Consider the following 17,358-nt stretch of genomic DNA (forward strand, 5'->3'; position numbering starts at 1 on the left):
ATTTATAAATATGACTACTACATAATTTTTTTAAAGTTTTGTAAGGCCTCAAATAATATAAAAGACAAATCAGAAAGAGATATTTGCAGATGACATTTATTCAGTATGTGAATTAACAGGGAAATAAAAAGAACAAATAAAAATAAAAATGGCAGGAGGATTTCAATAGACAGTTCCCCCCAAAAGAGATAATAAAATCTCTACTTAAAATGCATGCAAATTAAATTTACTCTGAAATATTGTTTTACCTATCAGATTCACAAAGATTAAAAAGGTTATTAATTCCAGTGCTGCCAAGGATGTGCATAGCAGACACTCTCGTACACTCTGTAGGAATGCAGACTGGCATAACCTTTCCGAAAGCAATTAGGCAACATTTATTAGAAATGTTAATGTCCACATCCTTTTGATTCTTTAATCTCACATCTAGGAATTTATCCAACAGAAATAGGTTCACAGGTGCTCAAGAGATGAACATACAGGAAGCTGACTGCACTATTGTTTTTACAAGCAAAATGTTGGAAACAACCCAACTGTCCATTAATAGGAGATTATAAAGTATCGCACATCCATGCCTTAATATACCCCAGTGTTACTAACAAGAATTACACTAATTGTAGGTGTTTAACATACAAATGGGTTTAAGATGCATTATGAAGTTAAGAAAAGCAAGTTGTAGAGCTGTATGAATAGCATGATCCTATTTTGGTAAAATATGTTAACATACACAAAAGAAAAAAATATCTACAGGAATATTCAACAAACCATTAACTGTATTATAATTACTTCTGACAAGTGAGATTCGGTGGCCCTTTCATTTTCATTCAATTTATTCTTTTTTTTTTTTTTTTTCAAACAATATTTATTAGTCACCTACCACTTGGCGGACAGTGCGCTAGATTATGGGGACATAGTGGTAAACATTCAAAGCCATTGATCTCAAGAAGCTAGCATTTGATATTTTCACAATACTGGCATGCTTGACAACAAACATTATTATCTTATTAGGAAAAATGTTAGACATTTAAAAGTAAATAGATTATTTTACTTCCTAGTAAGCCCTCCTCATCTCCTTTCTAGTCCACTGCACCAGTCTCTGGTCTCTCTATCACTCTGCTCTCTCATTTCAAGCTGTTTCCCCTCTTTCTTACAACCACCCAGACCCCACCCAGTCTTTGGGCCCAACTCGTGGCCAAGCTCTCCCAAGAAGACATCAGCAATACCCTGCAAACTGTGGTACCTTCCTTTGAATTGAAAACAAAAGTACGCAGATCGCTCTGTTCTGCAGCCATGTGTGACTCCCTAGAAGAAGCCAGGGGCTGTGACCCTATCACCCACCATATAATGCCTGGCATACAGAGAACACTCCATTGATGTTGGTTGAATGGGGATTGTGTTGGCAATGGAAGTGCACTGCTCAGGTGGCCATTAAGAGAACCTGATGGGGAGCAAGTTGCCTGAGCCTCCAGCAGCTACGCCTTCAGATCCTTTCTTGAATTCTTGCTGAGGCTCTGCTTCCTCTGGCTTCTGCTGGTCAGTGACTGAGCAGGGCAGGGGTACCAGAAGCTGGCCATTTCTGTTCAATGCAGTACATCTTAGCAGCCACCTCTGCTCGGGGTCACACATTGGTGTGGCTGTAAGGCACAACTTGTATGGCAGCTCTTCCTACCCAAGCCTCCTCCCTTCTGCTCTGCTTTCCAGTTGTCAGACCTACATCATGGTCTGAAGACTCTCCTTCCCTTTTCCTCCTCCTTCCCCCTTTATCCTACACAAGCGTTTCTCCCAGAAAAATACCATCTCGGCATTTGATTCTCAGAGGACCCAAACCAACAATGAAAAAAATACTGAAAGATGGTTCATAAATACTTCGTGTACAGCCCTGACCGGTTTGGCTCAGCGGTTAGAGCGTCGGCCTGCGGTCCGGAGAGACCCGGGTTCGGTTCCTGCTAAGGGCACGTACTTCGGTTGCAGTTTGTCCCCGGCCCTGGTTGGTCGTGCGGGTGGCAGCCGCTCGATGTATCCCTTTCACATCGATGTTTCTCTCTCTCTCTCTCTTCCTCTCTCTTCCTCCCACTCTATCTGTACAAAAAATGGAGAAATGTCCTCGGGCGAGGATTAAAAAAAAAAAAGAAGAAAAAATACTTGGTATACAAAGATGTGCTGGATCCATGCTTTAAAAAAATCTTTGCATGAGAGTCACCTGGGGATCATGTTGAAAGGCAGATTCTGGTTCAGTAGGTCTGGGGTGAACCCAAGATGCTGTGTTTCTTTCTTTTTTAAAAAAATTTTGTTTCTTTATTGATCTTTAGAGAGAGAGAGGAAGGGAGAGGGAGAGAGAGATAGAAACATCGATGAGAGAGAACATCGACTGGCCGCCTCCTGCATGCCCCACACTGGGGATTGGGCCTACAACCTGGGCATGTGCCTGACCAGGAATCGAACTGGCAACCTCTTGGTGCATGGGTCGATGCTCAACCACTGAGTCACACCAGCCGGGCGATGCTGTTTCTAAGAAGCTCCCATGTGGTTCCAATGCTGCTGGTCAACAAGCCCACTTTGAACAACAAGATGCTGGAATCTTTATTTGTCTGCCCCATTCTCTCCTCCCTGCTCTGAACCCTGGGAGGCCCACTGTGAGGGCTCCATCAGCAGGCTCTGAACCTCTGGTTAAAAGTTGGGTTTGGACCTAGCCGGTTTGGCTCAGCGGTTAGAACGTCGACCTGTGGTCCAGAGAGACCCGGGTTCTGTTCCCGCTAAGGGCGTGTACCTCGGTTGCAGTTTGTCCCCGCCCTGGTTGGTCGTGCGGGTGGCAGAAACTCGATGTGTCCCTTTCACGTCGATGTCTCTCTCTCTCCCTCTCTCCCTCCCCCCCCCCGCCCCCACTCTACCTGAACAAAAAATGGAAGAATGTCCTCAGGTGAGGATTGAAAATAAATAAATAAGTTGGGTTTGGCCAACGAGGAGCACGGGCAAGAGGTCAGCAGGAGGAAAAGGCTGCGGTCAGAGGTTCTCATTCCTATGGGAATCCTTTCCTATGGGGCTGCTGTGGATTGGCTGTGTCCCTCTACCAAAGGCCATAGCTCCTATCAGAGAGATCTCTCGTTTTCTCTCTTGCAGAATTCCAGCAACTGCTCTCTCCTTTCCTCCCTTTTGGCCTGGGGTAGTTAATGGCTCCCTGCTGTTACCAGCCTTGGAGTACTGCACCAGCCCTTGTGGCTCCTAGTAAACCTGGCCCACACTTCTGGAATTAGTCCTTCAGTAAATGTTCCTCATTTCCTCAGCCAAGTGTGCCATCTGTCTCCTGCTGGGACTTGACCGCTGCAAGCATTGTCCAATGCAGAATTTTTTTAATAGCCGAAAACTGGAAATAGGCTAATTGTGAATCATTAAAAAGGATTAAATTATGGTACATCTGTTTAATGGTGTTACATACAACCATTAAAAAGAGTGTAGTAGATCTATATTCACCTGCATGGAAAGATGCTCGAACCATTTAATAAATGAAAACAAAAAAATAAAAACAAAAAAACACCCCCACAAGATTTAGAACAATATGCACAGTGTGAACCCATTCATTTGAAAAGTAAAATATACATTTGTTAAGGCTTGGATTACACATGACTGACAAGGACCCTGCTCTAAACAAACCTAACAACAAAAGCAGGGCAGGGTGGAATTTCTGACCCTGTCCCTTCCTATCACCTGCCTCTGGTTTCTTGTGTGGTGGCTTCACTCTCAGGCAGGCTGTCTTTAAGTGGTGGCAGAGAGAACACCAGCTTGGCTCGCGACATCCCGACAGCTTGACATAGTGACAGCTGACAACCTCAGCAGAGAGGGCCTCACTCTCAGGTGCTTTAACAACAAATCCTGGGCTGAAGCCATTAGGATGGGCTTGGACATACGCTAACCACCAAACCACATGGACTGAGAGTGGGAGAAGGAGGCGCCCCGAAAGAAAGAGGGTGTTTCTTTCCAGACAAACAGAGGCAAGGCAGGTATAAGCAACAGAGGTCCACTCCAGAGGGTATGTTTGTAGTGGATATTTGTTATCCTTTTTGGCTGCCCAGCATCTGAACCTCTTTCTTATACTACCTTTGGAGGCACCTATACGGGAGCCTACCTCCCCCTATAGATGCTGAAAATGCCAGAAACACACTTTCCCAGCCTCCTTTTCTATCAGGCAAAACATGTGACCCGGGCTATTGAGCCACTCCAATCTCAGGTCTGACTCTCAAGCCGGTGACACCAAAAAGGGCCTGTACAGATGCCACCCTTGTATAGGGTGCAGCTGTAGCATGATTTGGGACATTGTTCCTGGCTGTGCAACCTCCGAGACTAGTTCTCTCGTACAATAAAGAAGTTTGATGAATGCCGACGTGTGCAGCTTTGGAAAGATAAACTAAATGTGAATATTGGCTTCCTGTGGGAAGTAGAGCAGAGAGTGGGAGAGGAGGGATAGGGGCTTTTGCTTTTGTTTCACACCCTTTTGTCCTGGTGAAATTTATTTATTTATTTATTTATTTTTTAATTTTTTTATCCTCACCCGAGGATATTTTTACATTTTTTGTACAGATAGAGTGGGAGGGAGAGAGAGGAAGGGAGAGAGAGAGAGAAACATCGATGTGAAGGGACACATCGAGAGGCTGCCACCCGCATGACCAACCAGGGCCGGGGACAAACTGCAACCAAAGTACGTGCCCTTAGCAGGAACCGAACCCGGGTCTCTCCGGACCGCAGGCCGACGCTCTATCCGCTGAGCCAAACTGGCCAGGGCGAAATTTATTTTTTTACCATGTATATATATTACGGTTTTTCCAGTCCTCACCGGAGGATATGGTTTGTTTTTGTTTGTTTGTTTGTTTTTACTGATTTTAGAGAATAAAAGAGAGAGAAACATCAATCAGTTGCCTCCCGTATGCACCCCCACTGGGAATGGAACCTGAAGTCTAGGTATGTGCCCTGACCGGAAATCGAACCCACAACTTTTTGGCGTATGGGACGACACTCCAACCAACTGGGCCACCCAGCCAGGGCTCCATGTATATTACATTTATAATGGGACAACTAGTTAGTAAAAATATAAGAAGAAACACTGAATACACAGAATAAGACAAGGATGCAATTGCTCATGATTTTCACAGAAACAAAAGTCTTCATTAGACCTTCAAAAAGAAGTCATCCTCAACTCTGTTGTGGTGAATGGATCCAAATCTGGAAATGAGTGACAGTGTATTACCTCTGACACTGGGCCTAAGTGATTTGCTCTATCCCTGTCACTCACTTGCTCAAACAATTTCCATACATCCCATAGTCTTTAACCTGGTACTGAAGTGTTTTGCAATCTGAGTCTTTCGTACGTAGAGACTTTTCCTTATCTTTACACTTTGCCTAGACCTTTTCTTCTAGCCCTACTGGCCCAGATCCTAAGGACATTACCATCTTCTTAGATCTGCCAACACCATGACTCTTATGCATCAAGTTTTGTTTTGTATTATAACTCTATATTTGTGAGACTTAGTCATTTCACAATTACGGACTGAGCACCTACCATACACCTGCCATTTTGCTAGGCTTTGGGGCCACAGCTCACAATCTATGGAAACCAATTATCCCCTATCAGAAGTTAATGTTACCTCAGTGAGCAGATCAATGAGCAGATGGCATCAGCAATTTGCAGGCAGGGTTGCTCTCATTAGACTCTTTCTCTTTTTCCCTCTGCCTGGGTTGTGCTCTCTCAATTGTCAACATGGATCTATTTCTCAATTCCTTCCCATCTTTGTGCAACTGTTACATTCTCAGTGACACCTTATCCACCCTACTATAAAATAGCATCCCATCCTCTGTCCTACTGACTTGGATTTGTTATGTTCTATTTATTTTTTGAATAGCACTCATCACTCATACTCGGTCCTTACTTGTTTGTGTATTTACAGCCTCTCTTTCCACTGTCGGGTCCAGGAAGGCAGGAAGTTTATTTTGTTCCCTATAGTTTTCCCAGCACCTAAAAAAGTACCTGGCACACAGTAGGTACTCAATTACTATTTGTTGAGAATAGAAAGAGAATTGGACTAGATACCAGAAGACGTGGGTTCTAGTCAACAGCTCTCCCGCAGGAGAATCATGTGGCCTTTAGCAAGGTACACCCCTTTAAGCCTCAGCTGCTTGCTCTGTATATTCGGGGTGATCACCTGGTGGCTGACAGGACTGCTTTGAGGATCATACAGGGTCTCAAACTGCAGCATCAGAATCACCTAGAGAGCTGGTTAAAACACAGCTGTAGGGAAGAGCTCCACACTCAGGTCCTAGTTCAGTAGTCCTGGGGTGAAGGCAGAAACTCTGCATTTGCAAAATGTCCCCAATGGTGATTTTAGAACCACGGATGAAGAGAAAGGTACAGGAGGCACTTGTAGCCCCAGGGGCCCTGCCCAGCTAAGGACTGGCAGTAAAGGCCCCGCGGGGCAATCTGTGGGGACAGAGTGGACCCCTGCGGCCTCTCATCAGTCAACACTGTTTAGGAAGCCCGGCGGGCCAGGCCCGCGCGGCGGTGGACTCAGACCCGGGCCCACGGCCCGGAGCTCGCAGCCGCAGGAAGGCTGGGGCAGGAAGTCTCCGGAGCCGCGGGGAAGACAGAGGTGGACCCGAGAGCCAGGGCCTCGGACGCCACTCATTGCTTCCCGGAACCCGCGGGGCGCCGGCCGCGGCGGCGGAGACCCACCTCGCCCCGGGCGCGCGCCCGGCACACAGTAGGCGCGCAGGCGGGCGGAAGGGGGCGCCAGCGCGCGGTATCCGGGGGCGGAGCCGGCGCGGCCGGCGGGGCAGACGGGCGCGGGCCGCGGGCCGCGATGGGCGAAGGCGGGCTGCCCCCGGCCTTCCAGCTCCTGCTGCGCGCCTGCGACCAAGGCGACACGGAGACGGCGCGGCGGCTGCTGGAGCCGGGGGCGGCGGAACCGGCGGAGCGCGGCGCGGAGCCCGAGGCAGGCGCGGAGCCGGCGGGGGCCGAGGCGGCCGGGCCCGGGGCGGCGGCGGCCGGAGCGCCGGTGCCCGTGGACTGCTCGGACGAGGCAGGCAACACGGCGCTGCAGTTCGCCGCGGCCGGCGGCCACGAGCCGCTGGTGCGCTTCCTGCTGCGCCGCGGCGCCTCGGTCAACAGCCGCAACCACTACGGCTGGAGCGCGCTCATGCAGGCGGCCAGGTGAGGGGCCGGGCGCCGGGTGGGGCCAGCGGTCCGCGGGGTCGGCTGCCAGACCTGCCCGCGGACCCGGCGGGCGCCCCGGGGGTACAAGGTCAAGGGCTCATTCTAGAGACTTGGAATGGTAAACTTTGAGCCGCTTTGGGATGCGACGAGAAATGGAAGCGCTTTTTAATAACATGAAATCAGAGTCTTAGAAACATTGGCCTTTCAAAACAGAATCTGGACCCTGCGAGTGCAGCCTTGGGGATTCCGTCTTAGAGGTGTTCATTCCTCCCTTCTTGCAACAAGGGTTTCCTAAGAGCTACCCACCCACCTAGCCTGGTGATGGGGATGCTGTGGGACCCAGCCGAAGTCCCATTGGGAGCAGCTCACATGCCAGTGGGTAGATAGGCCAGACAAGGGAACAGGCTTGACGGGGAAAGTTCAGGGAGCTCCGGCAGTAGCAGACTCAGTGTGGGGAGGCGGGGGAAGGTTTCTGGTAAGGATGATGTATATATTCAAATGGAGACCTGAGGATGCCTAGGAATTCACCGGGACAGAAGAAGTGGGAGGTGAGAGGAGACTCATGCAAAGGTTTGGAGGCAAAAGTGGACATAAAGCCTTGGTAGGAGTGTCAGAAAGATGTTATGGCTGGAAGGGGGCTGGGAGTACTGGGGGATGAGCTCTCCCTGGAGAGAAGGCAGATGCCCTGTGGCAGGGCTGGGAAAGGTTAGCTATCCTAAAGGCACTGGGGAATAATGGAAGGTTCTAGGCAGAGGGAGTGACAGAATCAGATGGTTTTGGAAAATCACTTTCGCAGCAGTGTGAGGACAGATTGGAGAGGTGGGCTAGAGTAAGGCTGGTAAGGAGGCGGTTGCAGCAGCCTTGGAAGAGGTGATGTTGGCCTGGACCAGAGCAGAGACAGCATTGGGAGAGCAAGAGGTGAGTTTGAGATGTACTCAGGAAGCAGGGTGAACAGGACTTGAAACCCTGGTGTAGAGAAACTCTGGTATACACTGAAGTCTCTTACTCCTGTCAGCCATCTCCTTAGGTCCCACACACCCCTCAGTTTCTTGCAGAATTTCCCCAAGAAGGGAATGCAGGTCATTTGTCATTTTGGTGGATTTTACCACATTGCTTCCAATGGCTGCTGTACAACTTTCTACAAAGCCAGCAACTTCTGTCTTCACATCTGACTCTGACCCTTCTACCCCTCTCTTCCACATCAAAGAACCCTTGTGATTCCACTGGGCCCACCTAGGTCATCTAGGATACTCCACCATCTCAAGATCAGCTGATTGTCAACCTCAATGATTAATACCTTTATCTGCAACCTTGATTTCCCTTTTGCCATGAAGCCTAATGTAGGTTCTGGGGATTAGGGTGTGAACATCTTCGGGGACCTATAATTCTGCCCGCCACAATAAATATACCAGTTTACCCTCCCAGCATCGGTGTGTGTGAGTGCTTGCTTTTCTACAGCCTCGCCAATAGTATGTTAGCAAACTTGTGGGTTTTGTGTCTGATGGATGAAAAATCTCAGTGTAGCTGTGATTCGCATTTTTAAAATTGTGAGTGAAGTGAAGCATCTTTCCATATGTATAAGCCATTTGTTTTTCTAAAAGGCATTGAAAACATGACGTTCTTAGTCATAATGCTGATGATATTTTATTTCTTTGAGTTCTTTTCCAAATGTTACATAGTCTCTCTAATTAGTTTGTATTGCTGGAAAAATTTTATTCTGCATTATTTTCAAATATGTTGTTTTAAACTGCTGTGAGATAGTCTATCCATGGGACAGTACTATGGTTTGCTTAATCATTCCTCAACCCTTGGGCATTTATTTCAATCAATAAACACACTTTGGGCCCTGGCCGGTTTGGCTCAGCGGTTAGAGTGTCAGCCTTTGGTCCAGAGAGACCCGGGTTCGGTTCCCGCTAAGGGTACGTACCTCAGTTGCAGTTTGTCTCTGGCCCTGGTTGGGTCATGCGGGAGGTAGCCACTCAGTGTGTCCCACTCACATTGATGTTTCTCTCTCCCTTCCTCTCTCTCCCTCCCACTCTTTCTGAACAAAAAAATGGAAAAATGTCCTTGGGTGAGGATAAAAATAAATAAATAATAAAAGATAAACACACTTTGGGAACACATCCCAGTTAGGGAATGCATGCCTGTTTGCATGGGCAATGCAGAGTTTTACGCTCTTACCTGTGTATTGGGACCCTTTGTCTTAAGATACCTGATTTCTTGCCCAGAGCTGTCTGGGGTGACCATAAAGCCTTAGGTTCTATCCATCTTTCATCTGAGGTTCCCTGTCTCTCTTAGGCTTTTTTCCAGGCTTTGAAGTACCAGGTAAAGCCTGGGCCCTGGTACCTGTCTGTGCCAAGTCTGCTCACCTGTCTCTGCCATATCCTCTTGAATCCACACCCTCTCTCCTTCCCCTCTGCCGTAGTTCAGGCCACACTTTGTAGGGGACTTCTACTACTCTGCCTTCCTCCAGGTGTGCCCTCTCTAATCCATCCTCTCTAGAGTTTCTAGATCTTTCTGAAATGATTGCTGTGCCTCTCCTGTGTTGGCTCCCCTGGTAAGAGCCCTCAGTAGGGCATTTAACTTTCACCTTCAGACCCCTCCCCAAATTCTCTCTTCTGCTTTCCTTCCATCTTCCTAAACTAAGCTCAGTTTAGGAGCTAAGCTCAGTTTAGGATGTAAACTAAACTTCCTAAACTAAACCTAAACTCAGGCCAAGATGATTTCATTCAGACTTTTTCTGTGTCTCCTTGTGGGTTTTTTTTTTGGGGGGGGGGGCAGTTAACATTTATTGAGCATTTACTGTGTACCAAGAATATTAGCTCCACTTTACAGATGAGAATCTGAGATTACAGAATTTGCTCATGCGCATACAGCTTGTCAGCAAATTTGGGAAATCTGACTCCAGAGCCCTCAGTGAAGCCCCCCTCTTCCTCCCAGCTTAGCTTCTGGGAAACCTGCCATGACATCCCCTTGTTTCCTGGTCTCTTAGCTCTGAGAGAGCCCCTGTAGTAGTGCCCACTACCCCATGTTATAGTTGGTCCCCTTCCTCAGTGGCACCCAAACCTGCCACACATCAGAATCATCAGGGTGCTTTTTCCAAGTCAGATTCCTGAGTTCCCTTTCTGGGGGTTGTGATTTAGAAGACCCGGTGGGGAAGGAGTGAAGGATGGGCTGTGTGAGAAGAGGCCCCCAGCGATTCTGTCACACAGCAGATTTGGGAGCCACTGATGCATCCCTCCTCCCTGCTCTTCCGCCCGCTTGTGACCGCAGCACCTGGCATGCTTTAGGGTGTCTCAGAGACCCCCTTTCTCCAGTTTTTGCTATTAACCAAGTTCTGCATGTTGGTCAGTCACCTGATTAATTTCATCTAATTAAGTTCCATTACTGTTGATGGAGCAGGAAACGCAGAAGAATTAACCTAAACTCTGTTAACTAATACTTTAGCATTTTTAGAGAACTTTCCTTCTCTACAGCACTGCCTGCTGGAATTTGTAGTCCTGGTGTCCTGATTTTGTCACTTGCGAATCAGGCTCTGGATTAATTACATTCTTCTTTATTCCTTCATTTATCTTCCTGGTGCTGCTTTGGGAGCGTTAGCTATGACCTGTGATCTTAGTTACTCCCATGAGAATATGGTAGAATATGACAATCCTATCTATAAGAGGATTAGAACTGACCTAGACAGGGCCTGGGTACTTTATCATGTATTGTCCCTCAGTTGCCGATACTGACCGTCCGTACTCAGGTGTCACCTCTGTCTATGTTGGGTTGTGCTGTAGCTTTCTGCTGCTTACTCAGTATGCTGAGGAATCCTATATATGGGAGACTTTATGAAGGATATACGTACGGTCTGTCTGTACTTGGGAGGATGGGCAAATGCATGGCTGTATGCCAACATGTTCCAGTCTGTACTCCTCCTCCCTGAATCTAGATACACTTCAGAGTGCCTCCGACAGTGCTCCCTGCAGCCACCACTTTCCATGCAAGAGAGCATCTGTTTATCACCCCAGCTCTTTACATTCCAAAGCTCATTGGATCAGGCCAGGCTATCAGGGACCCTGTGCCTGCACTGCAATTTGGTCTCTTGTCGATGGTTACATTCATGGTGGTTGTGGGGTTTTTTTTTTCCTATTCTTAAAATGATAGCCTTTATTGAGCACTTACATTGTGTTGAGCAATGTGCTAAGTGCTTTAAATGAATTAACTCATTCACCCCACACAAAACCTCAGGAAGTAGGTACTGTTGTCATCTGCGTTTTGCAGGTAGGGAATGGAGGCTCAGAGAAGTTAAGTAACTTGCCCAAGATCACACAGCTAGTAAGTGGCAGAGTCAGATTCACACCCTGGCAGGTGCTCCCAGCCTGTGCTCTCAGCTGTGAATTCTGTGACTGATTTTTTTCTTCTTGGTGTTGGCCACAGGAAGCCACTTGCCAAATTTACCTGATGCTAAAGGATCAGGTTGGCTTCTTTCCTTTTCTTGCCTTTCATTTCTCCTCCTGCCAGTGTGGCAGAGCTGGGCTCTCCACCCAGTGCTTTGAGTGATAGTATCTGTGCCAGGTCTTTAAACACAGGTGTTAATTGCAGAAATTAATTGGTAATAGTAGCAGCTGTTCAGAAAGCCCCAGCTTCCCTATCTTAGGTAATTACCTATTAGAAATCTAGCATCCACAAAATTATCTCAGCCTTTGTTGAATCCTTTTATATTTTCAGCCTGATTGAATGACCTCTTGGGCTACCCCATGAGTTCAGAAAGCATTCCAAATGTCAGCATTTCTGCTGAAATTCAGCCCTCTTCTTCCTCTGAGAAAATGTGTTCTACCAGAAGAGTGGGGTTTGGGATTTCAGGTCCAAGTTCAAGGTTTGGCTCTGTCACGTTCACATTTCTGGGTTATTGCTTGCCATTCTAATCTTGATTTCCTCTTCTGTGAACTGGGCAGTTTACCTCAGGGTTTATTAAGATCAAATGAGATAAAAACGTGACAGTACCTTGTAATACTGTTAGGAATTATACTAGATTTTATCTCATGCTTGCTTACTAAGTAGTGTATCTTTTAAATGATCTGTCCCAGTGGAGGATATACCAGTTCTGCAGTCATTTCCGTTGCCTGTCTCTGGACCATCCTCTGTGTGGTTATGCCAGTCATTCAGTCACTCATTTATCTGACAGTTTACTGAGCTCCACTCTGGGTCAGCACCCAGTCCTGTCTTTGGAGAGTCTAATAATTGGTGCATACAGATGAGCATGGCCCGAGGATACTTTGAGATGGACGAAGTCGGCAGGTTTTCAGACAGTGGGAAGTGGCCATCAGATGTAGGGTTTGAGCATCATTTTCGGTTTGGGGAATATCATGAAGGATGGGCAGGAAGGAACGACACTGGAAGCAAGGGGACAGACTGGGGTTGCAGCTTTCTGCCTTTGAGTTTATCTCAGCCTGACTTGCCCTCTCGCTGCTCTTGGCGAGGAGGAGGACAGGCCCAGTGCCCTGTGGCTCCGTGCGCAGCCCTCTGTGGGCGGAAGGGCCCTGGTGCTGTTAAGGTTCACGTCCCAGAAGGTATTTAAGTTCAAACCAGAGAGCAGCCTTGGCTCTGCCTCCGTAGCGGGGAGGGAGGCCCTGGGTGTCCTGAGCCACAAAAGTCGCTTCCGGGGAGGAGGAGTGGACTAAGGAGATTCAGAAAGCTGCCTGGGGACGCAGCGTAGGCAGGCAGTATGGGCTGGTAAGACCCGGCCTTCTCTTCTGGTCGTTCTTTCCTCGTTAGGCCAGGCCTCTTCCAGCTCTGACACAGGGCTCTGAGCCCCGAAAGAGTGTGCCAACCCGAGGTGCTGTAAAACAGAACTTTTCTGCAAAGAAGGGAGAGCTTTTGCTAGGAAGAGGCTTCTGTTTTCCTTTTCCTGGTATGAGATGGGTGCTTGTTTGTCTCCCCAGTGTCCCAGCAGGGCCTTCCCTAAGCTTCACTCAGAGGGGTCTGGCCCAAGGCCCAAATCTAAGCCTCTGGAGGTGAAACATTCCTGCCAGCAGGTGGCAGCAGGCCTCTGGTGACACACGAGAGCCTATTTCAGCTGACCACAACCTTGCCACACCTCTTGGCATGGGGTCTGGTGCCTCTCCGCTAGGACCTTCTCTCTGTGTGCATTTGGGGAGGGAAGGGTAGACATGGCTCAGACGTGGGCCCTGCCCTTGGGGAATCGGCATTGGCAGAGAGAGAGATTACCAGGCCACAAAGCAGAATAAAATGACCTTTCTGAGATGTGGGAGGCAGCGTGGTGTAGGGAAAAGGGGGAGGGCAGCAGGATTCAGACAGACCTGGGTTCTGACTGACGCAGCTTCTTGCCATCTGGGTAACCTTGGCATGTTGCATAATGTAATACGATTACAATGGTAACAGCTAACGTTTATGTGGCGCTTCCTTTGGCCAAGCACTGTTCTAGGGGCTTTAATAATTATACATTTAGTATATGTTTAGGTATAGTAACTCAATCCTTAACATGCCCTTGAAGTCAATACAGTTACATCCCATTTTACAGAAGAGGAAATGAAGGCATAAAGAAGTTACAGTTCTTTCTCGAGGTCATGCAGCAGGTGGATGGCAGAACTGGATTCAAACTCAGCAGGGCAGTTGCTCACCTTTGTGGTGGTACATATGCAGGGCCCCGCACCAGAAAGGCCTTTTATTATAAGCAGCTCCAAGGAGTTAATGACAAATGAGTGTTAACTAAGTGTTTCCTTGTCAGTGGTCCATGTTTAGTGTCACTGATTCTTCATCTTCCTGGCAGATTTGGGCACGTGAGCGTGGCACACCTGCTTTTGGATCACGGGGCTGACGTCAATGCTCAGAACCGGCTGGGGGCCAGTGTGCTCACCGTGGCCTCTCGGGGTGGCCACCTGGGTGTTGTGAAGCTGCTCCTGGAAGCTGGTGCCTTCGTGGATCATCACAGCCCCTCAGGCGAGCAGCCAGGAGCGGGGGGCAGCAGGAATGAGCTGCTGGACATCACAGCCCTGATGGCTGCCATCCAGCATGGGCATGAGGCCGTGATGCGTCTGCTGCTGGAGTGGGGTGCAGACCCCAACCACGCAGCACAGACAGTGGGCTGGAGCCCACTGATGCTGGCAGCGCTCATCGGAAGGCTTGGCGTGGCCCAGCAGCTGGTGGAGAAGGGGGCCAACCCTGACCACCTCAGCGTGCTGGAGAAGACTGCCTTCGAGGTCGCGCTGGACTGCAAGCACAGGGACCTTGCGGGTTACCTGGACCCACTGACCACCGTCAGGCCCAAGACAGGTCAGGCTGCTTCTCCTCACCCTCACCTCCCAACCTCAGCTTCCCAGAGGACCCCAAACTGTGTTTAAATGGCTCAAGCTGAGGATTGCCCAACTGAAGGGCATGCAGAAATCAGAGTCCGGCCTGCAGAGCAGTAGGACTTAAGATATGCGGTGTGTAAAATTCACTTGGGAGTGCCAGCTACATCCAGGGTTCCCGGCCCACCCTCTGGAGAGAGTGTTGGTAGCTCTGGGAAGAGCCTGGAAACCTACATAGCACGGCTCCTCCTCCAGGCCACGTGGTTCTGAGGCAGGTGGTTCTGGGACCCTTTTAGAACAGGGTCAGCAAATTTTTCATGTAAAGAACCAGATAATAAATATTTTAGACCTTGTGGGCCTTTTAGACATAGTCTCTGTCATAATCACTCAATGCTGCTAGAGTAAAAGCAGCCATATGTGATATGTAAATGAGGAGGTGTGGCTATGTTCCAATAAAATTGTAATTACAAAAACAGCAGATCAGGTTTGGCCCATGGACTGTAATTTGCCAACAGTGTGCTTGACTTCAAGTCCCCAAAGACTAATTCACATAAAATTCAGCCCACTTTTGAGGTTTTTCAGCACCTAGTAATGTGTCCTGTTTCTTTTCTTTTTTGCCATCTTTCTGGCATTTATAGGACTGGCTGAACAATTCTTAGCAAATCCGCCACAGGATACATTGTATTTCAAAACTTCCAGTTCATCATGTACAGTAGGACCATGAAATGCAATGTCACACACAGCCTTAGTACCTTCTTTCTGTGATGAGTCTGACTCCAGTGACAGGCGGCCCAGGCCGTAATGACAGCTGCAGTAAATAAGCGTCTAGGACTGAAGGGTAAAAATCTGAAGGAAAGGCCAAGGGACCTTGGGTGGGTTGCCTGAATTCACCAAGCTTCTGTTTGGTTGTCCATCAGTGGGGGACAGGAGTAGCACAACCTCACACGACTGCTGTGAGGATTATGTGAGGTCACCCTGGCCCACAGGGCGGGCTTGAGAGGGACAGGCACCTGCCATTCCTCCTGCTGCTGTGACTGTTGTCATATTTGACGGGATCAGGCTGTGGCTGTGAGTATAGACTTCCCCCTCAAGCTGACCAGGCTTTGAGGCTAGTTCTTCACTTTATGGCTAGGTGGCCTGGGCATGTTCATTGTCCCTTCAGGACTTCAGTGTCCTCTTTCCCAAAACAATCATAATAAACGCACTTACCTTGTAAGGTTCTGTGAACTCTAATAAGACAGTGCTTATAAAATACGTGTCCAGAGCCTGCCACATAGCTAGCACTCAGTAGATGGAAGCTGTTATAATAGGTTATTGACCATTTGTCCAGTTAGTTAGTCTGCAAATATTTGTTGAGTGCCTACAATGTTCCAGGCCCTGCTCACAGTGCATGGGATGTCTGAGCAAGTCAGATCCAGTTCCTGCCCTTGAGAACCTTGATAATAAACAGGAAACAGCCTATTAAATACAGTAAGTTACCTAGCACTGTAGGTGGTAAGTGTCAGGGGGCAAGGTCGAGGGTTTGGAGAGACAGGCTGGGGCGATGAGGCTGGAGGTCGGGTGGCTTCCTGGAGGAGGTAATATTTAAGCTGACTTGGGACCTGAGGGAATGTGCCATGCAGGCTCTTAGGAGAGTCTTCAGGTGGGACAGTAGCAAGGACCAAGGCTGTGTTACGAATAATGACAGGTTATCAAAGACATAACAATAGCTACTAGCTCTTTTTGTGAGATGCGGGGAAATTCACCCTACCAGGGACTTAGGGACCCCTAGGTCTCTCCCTTGACTTAGCTGTAGCAAGCTACCTTAGAGGCTATAATTGTCATTGTGATACCTTCTCCACCCCACTATGGTGGCTTCTTGGGCTGGGGCAGGGTCCCCAGAGCTGCTCTGATAACGATGCAAATCCTGGAGCCCGGAGTGAGGAAGGGACCAGTCCAGGGTCACTGGACATCAGGTTCACAGCTGCCCTGGCCTCCTGGGGTCAAGCTAGACTGTCAGGGATTCATTTGTACCAGACGGTTGCTTAGTTACCAGAACTAAGGCCAGGTGATATGCTTTTTTCTGTCAGAGGGTCTTGGAATGAGAGAGTACCCGCCCACAGCAGATTAGACTCTGAAACACTTAAAGGAACATGTCATATTTATTAAAACTAAGATGCAGATTTGTTTCATAATAGTATTTTACAGGCAAAATCAGACACTTTGTTCCGTGTCTACCCTTCCTTTAACAACCCTGCAGTTAAGTAGTTACCCTTGCTGGGGTGGGTGCTGGTTACTAGTAAAGATAACAAAAATTGTTCTTTGAATAGGACCTAACCATTTCTGAATCATTTCCCATCTGTATTCTTTATCCCTGCAATCACCACGCAGCCTGAACATAACATGTTATCCCCGTTTAGCGATGAGGAGACAGATTACTATAGAGACAGGCACTCATTCTGATATGCTGACTCTGGACTCGGGCTCCCTGTGTCATGCTGCGGCTTCCTCCCAGCTGCCCGGTGGGGCTGACCTGGACCAGAGATTCAGCCCAGAGCTGCAGATTTCCTCCTACAGCTGCTCCATACCTGGTGCTAGTCAGAGGCGGCAGGAAGTCCTGCCTTTTCCCACCAGTGGGGGGGGGGACTGGTCATGACGACGTCTGCTTTCTGACAGGAGCAGGGTCCCCACTAGTCAAGCTTGAGGAAGGTGATGGCTGAGCAGATGAGGGAGGGGCTGGCATTGGGTAGGTGCAGCAAGACCCTGCTTTGGGGGTCAGCAGGGGGAGCAGGGGTCCTGCACCACCAAGCAACTGGGCTGCAGGGACCAGCGTGAACACATCAGGTGGGCAGTCATCTGCAGGGAGCTGTGTCTGCAGTTGTAAGGCAG

General features: G+C 48.6%; 1 protein-coding gene across 1 annotated transcript in view; it reads left to right on the forward strand.

Annotated features, from left to right (window-relative positions):
- Nucleotides 1-6,790: 6,790 nt before the first annotated feature.
- Nucleotides 6,791-17,358, forward strand: part of ANKS6 (ankyrin repeat and sterile alpha motif domain containing 6) — a 42,787-nt gene continuing 32,219 nt past the window's right edge. The window contains exons 1-2 of the mRNA XM_036261580.1: nt 6,791-7,192; nt 13,971-14,473. Of these exons, the coding sequence (XP_036117473.1) occupies nt 6,843-7,192; nt 13,971-14,473 (853 nt within the window). The 5' untranslated portion in view covers nt 6,791-6,842. The remainder of the gene's footprint in view (nt 7,193-13,970; nt 14,474-17,358) is intronic.

The sequence above is a fragment of the Molossus molossus genome, unplaced genomic scaffold (assembly GCF_014108415.1).
Source record: "Molossus molossus isolate mMolMol1 unplaced genomic scaffold, mMolMol1.p scaffold_m16_p_14, whole genome shotgun sequence".
Classification (NCBI taxonomy): Eukaryota; Metazoa; Chordata; class Mammalia; order Chiroptera; family Molossidae; genus Molossus; species Molossus molossus.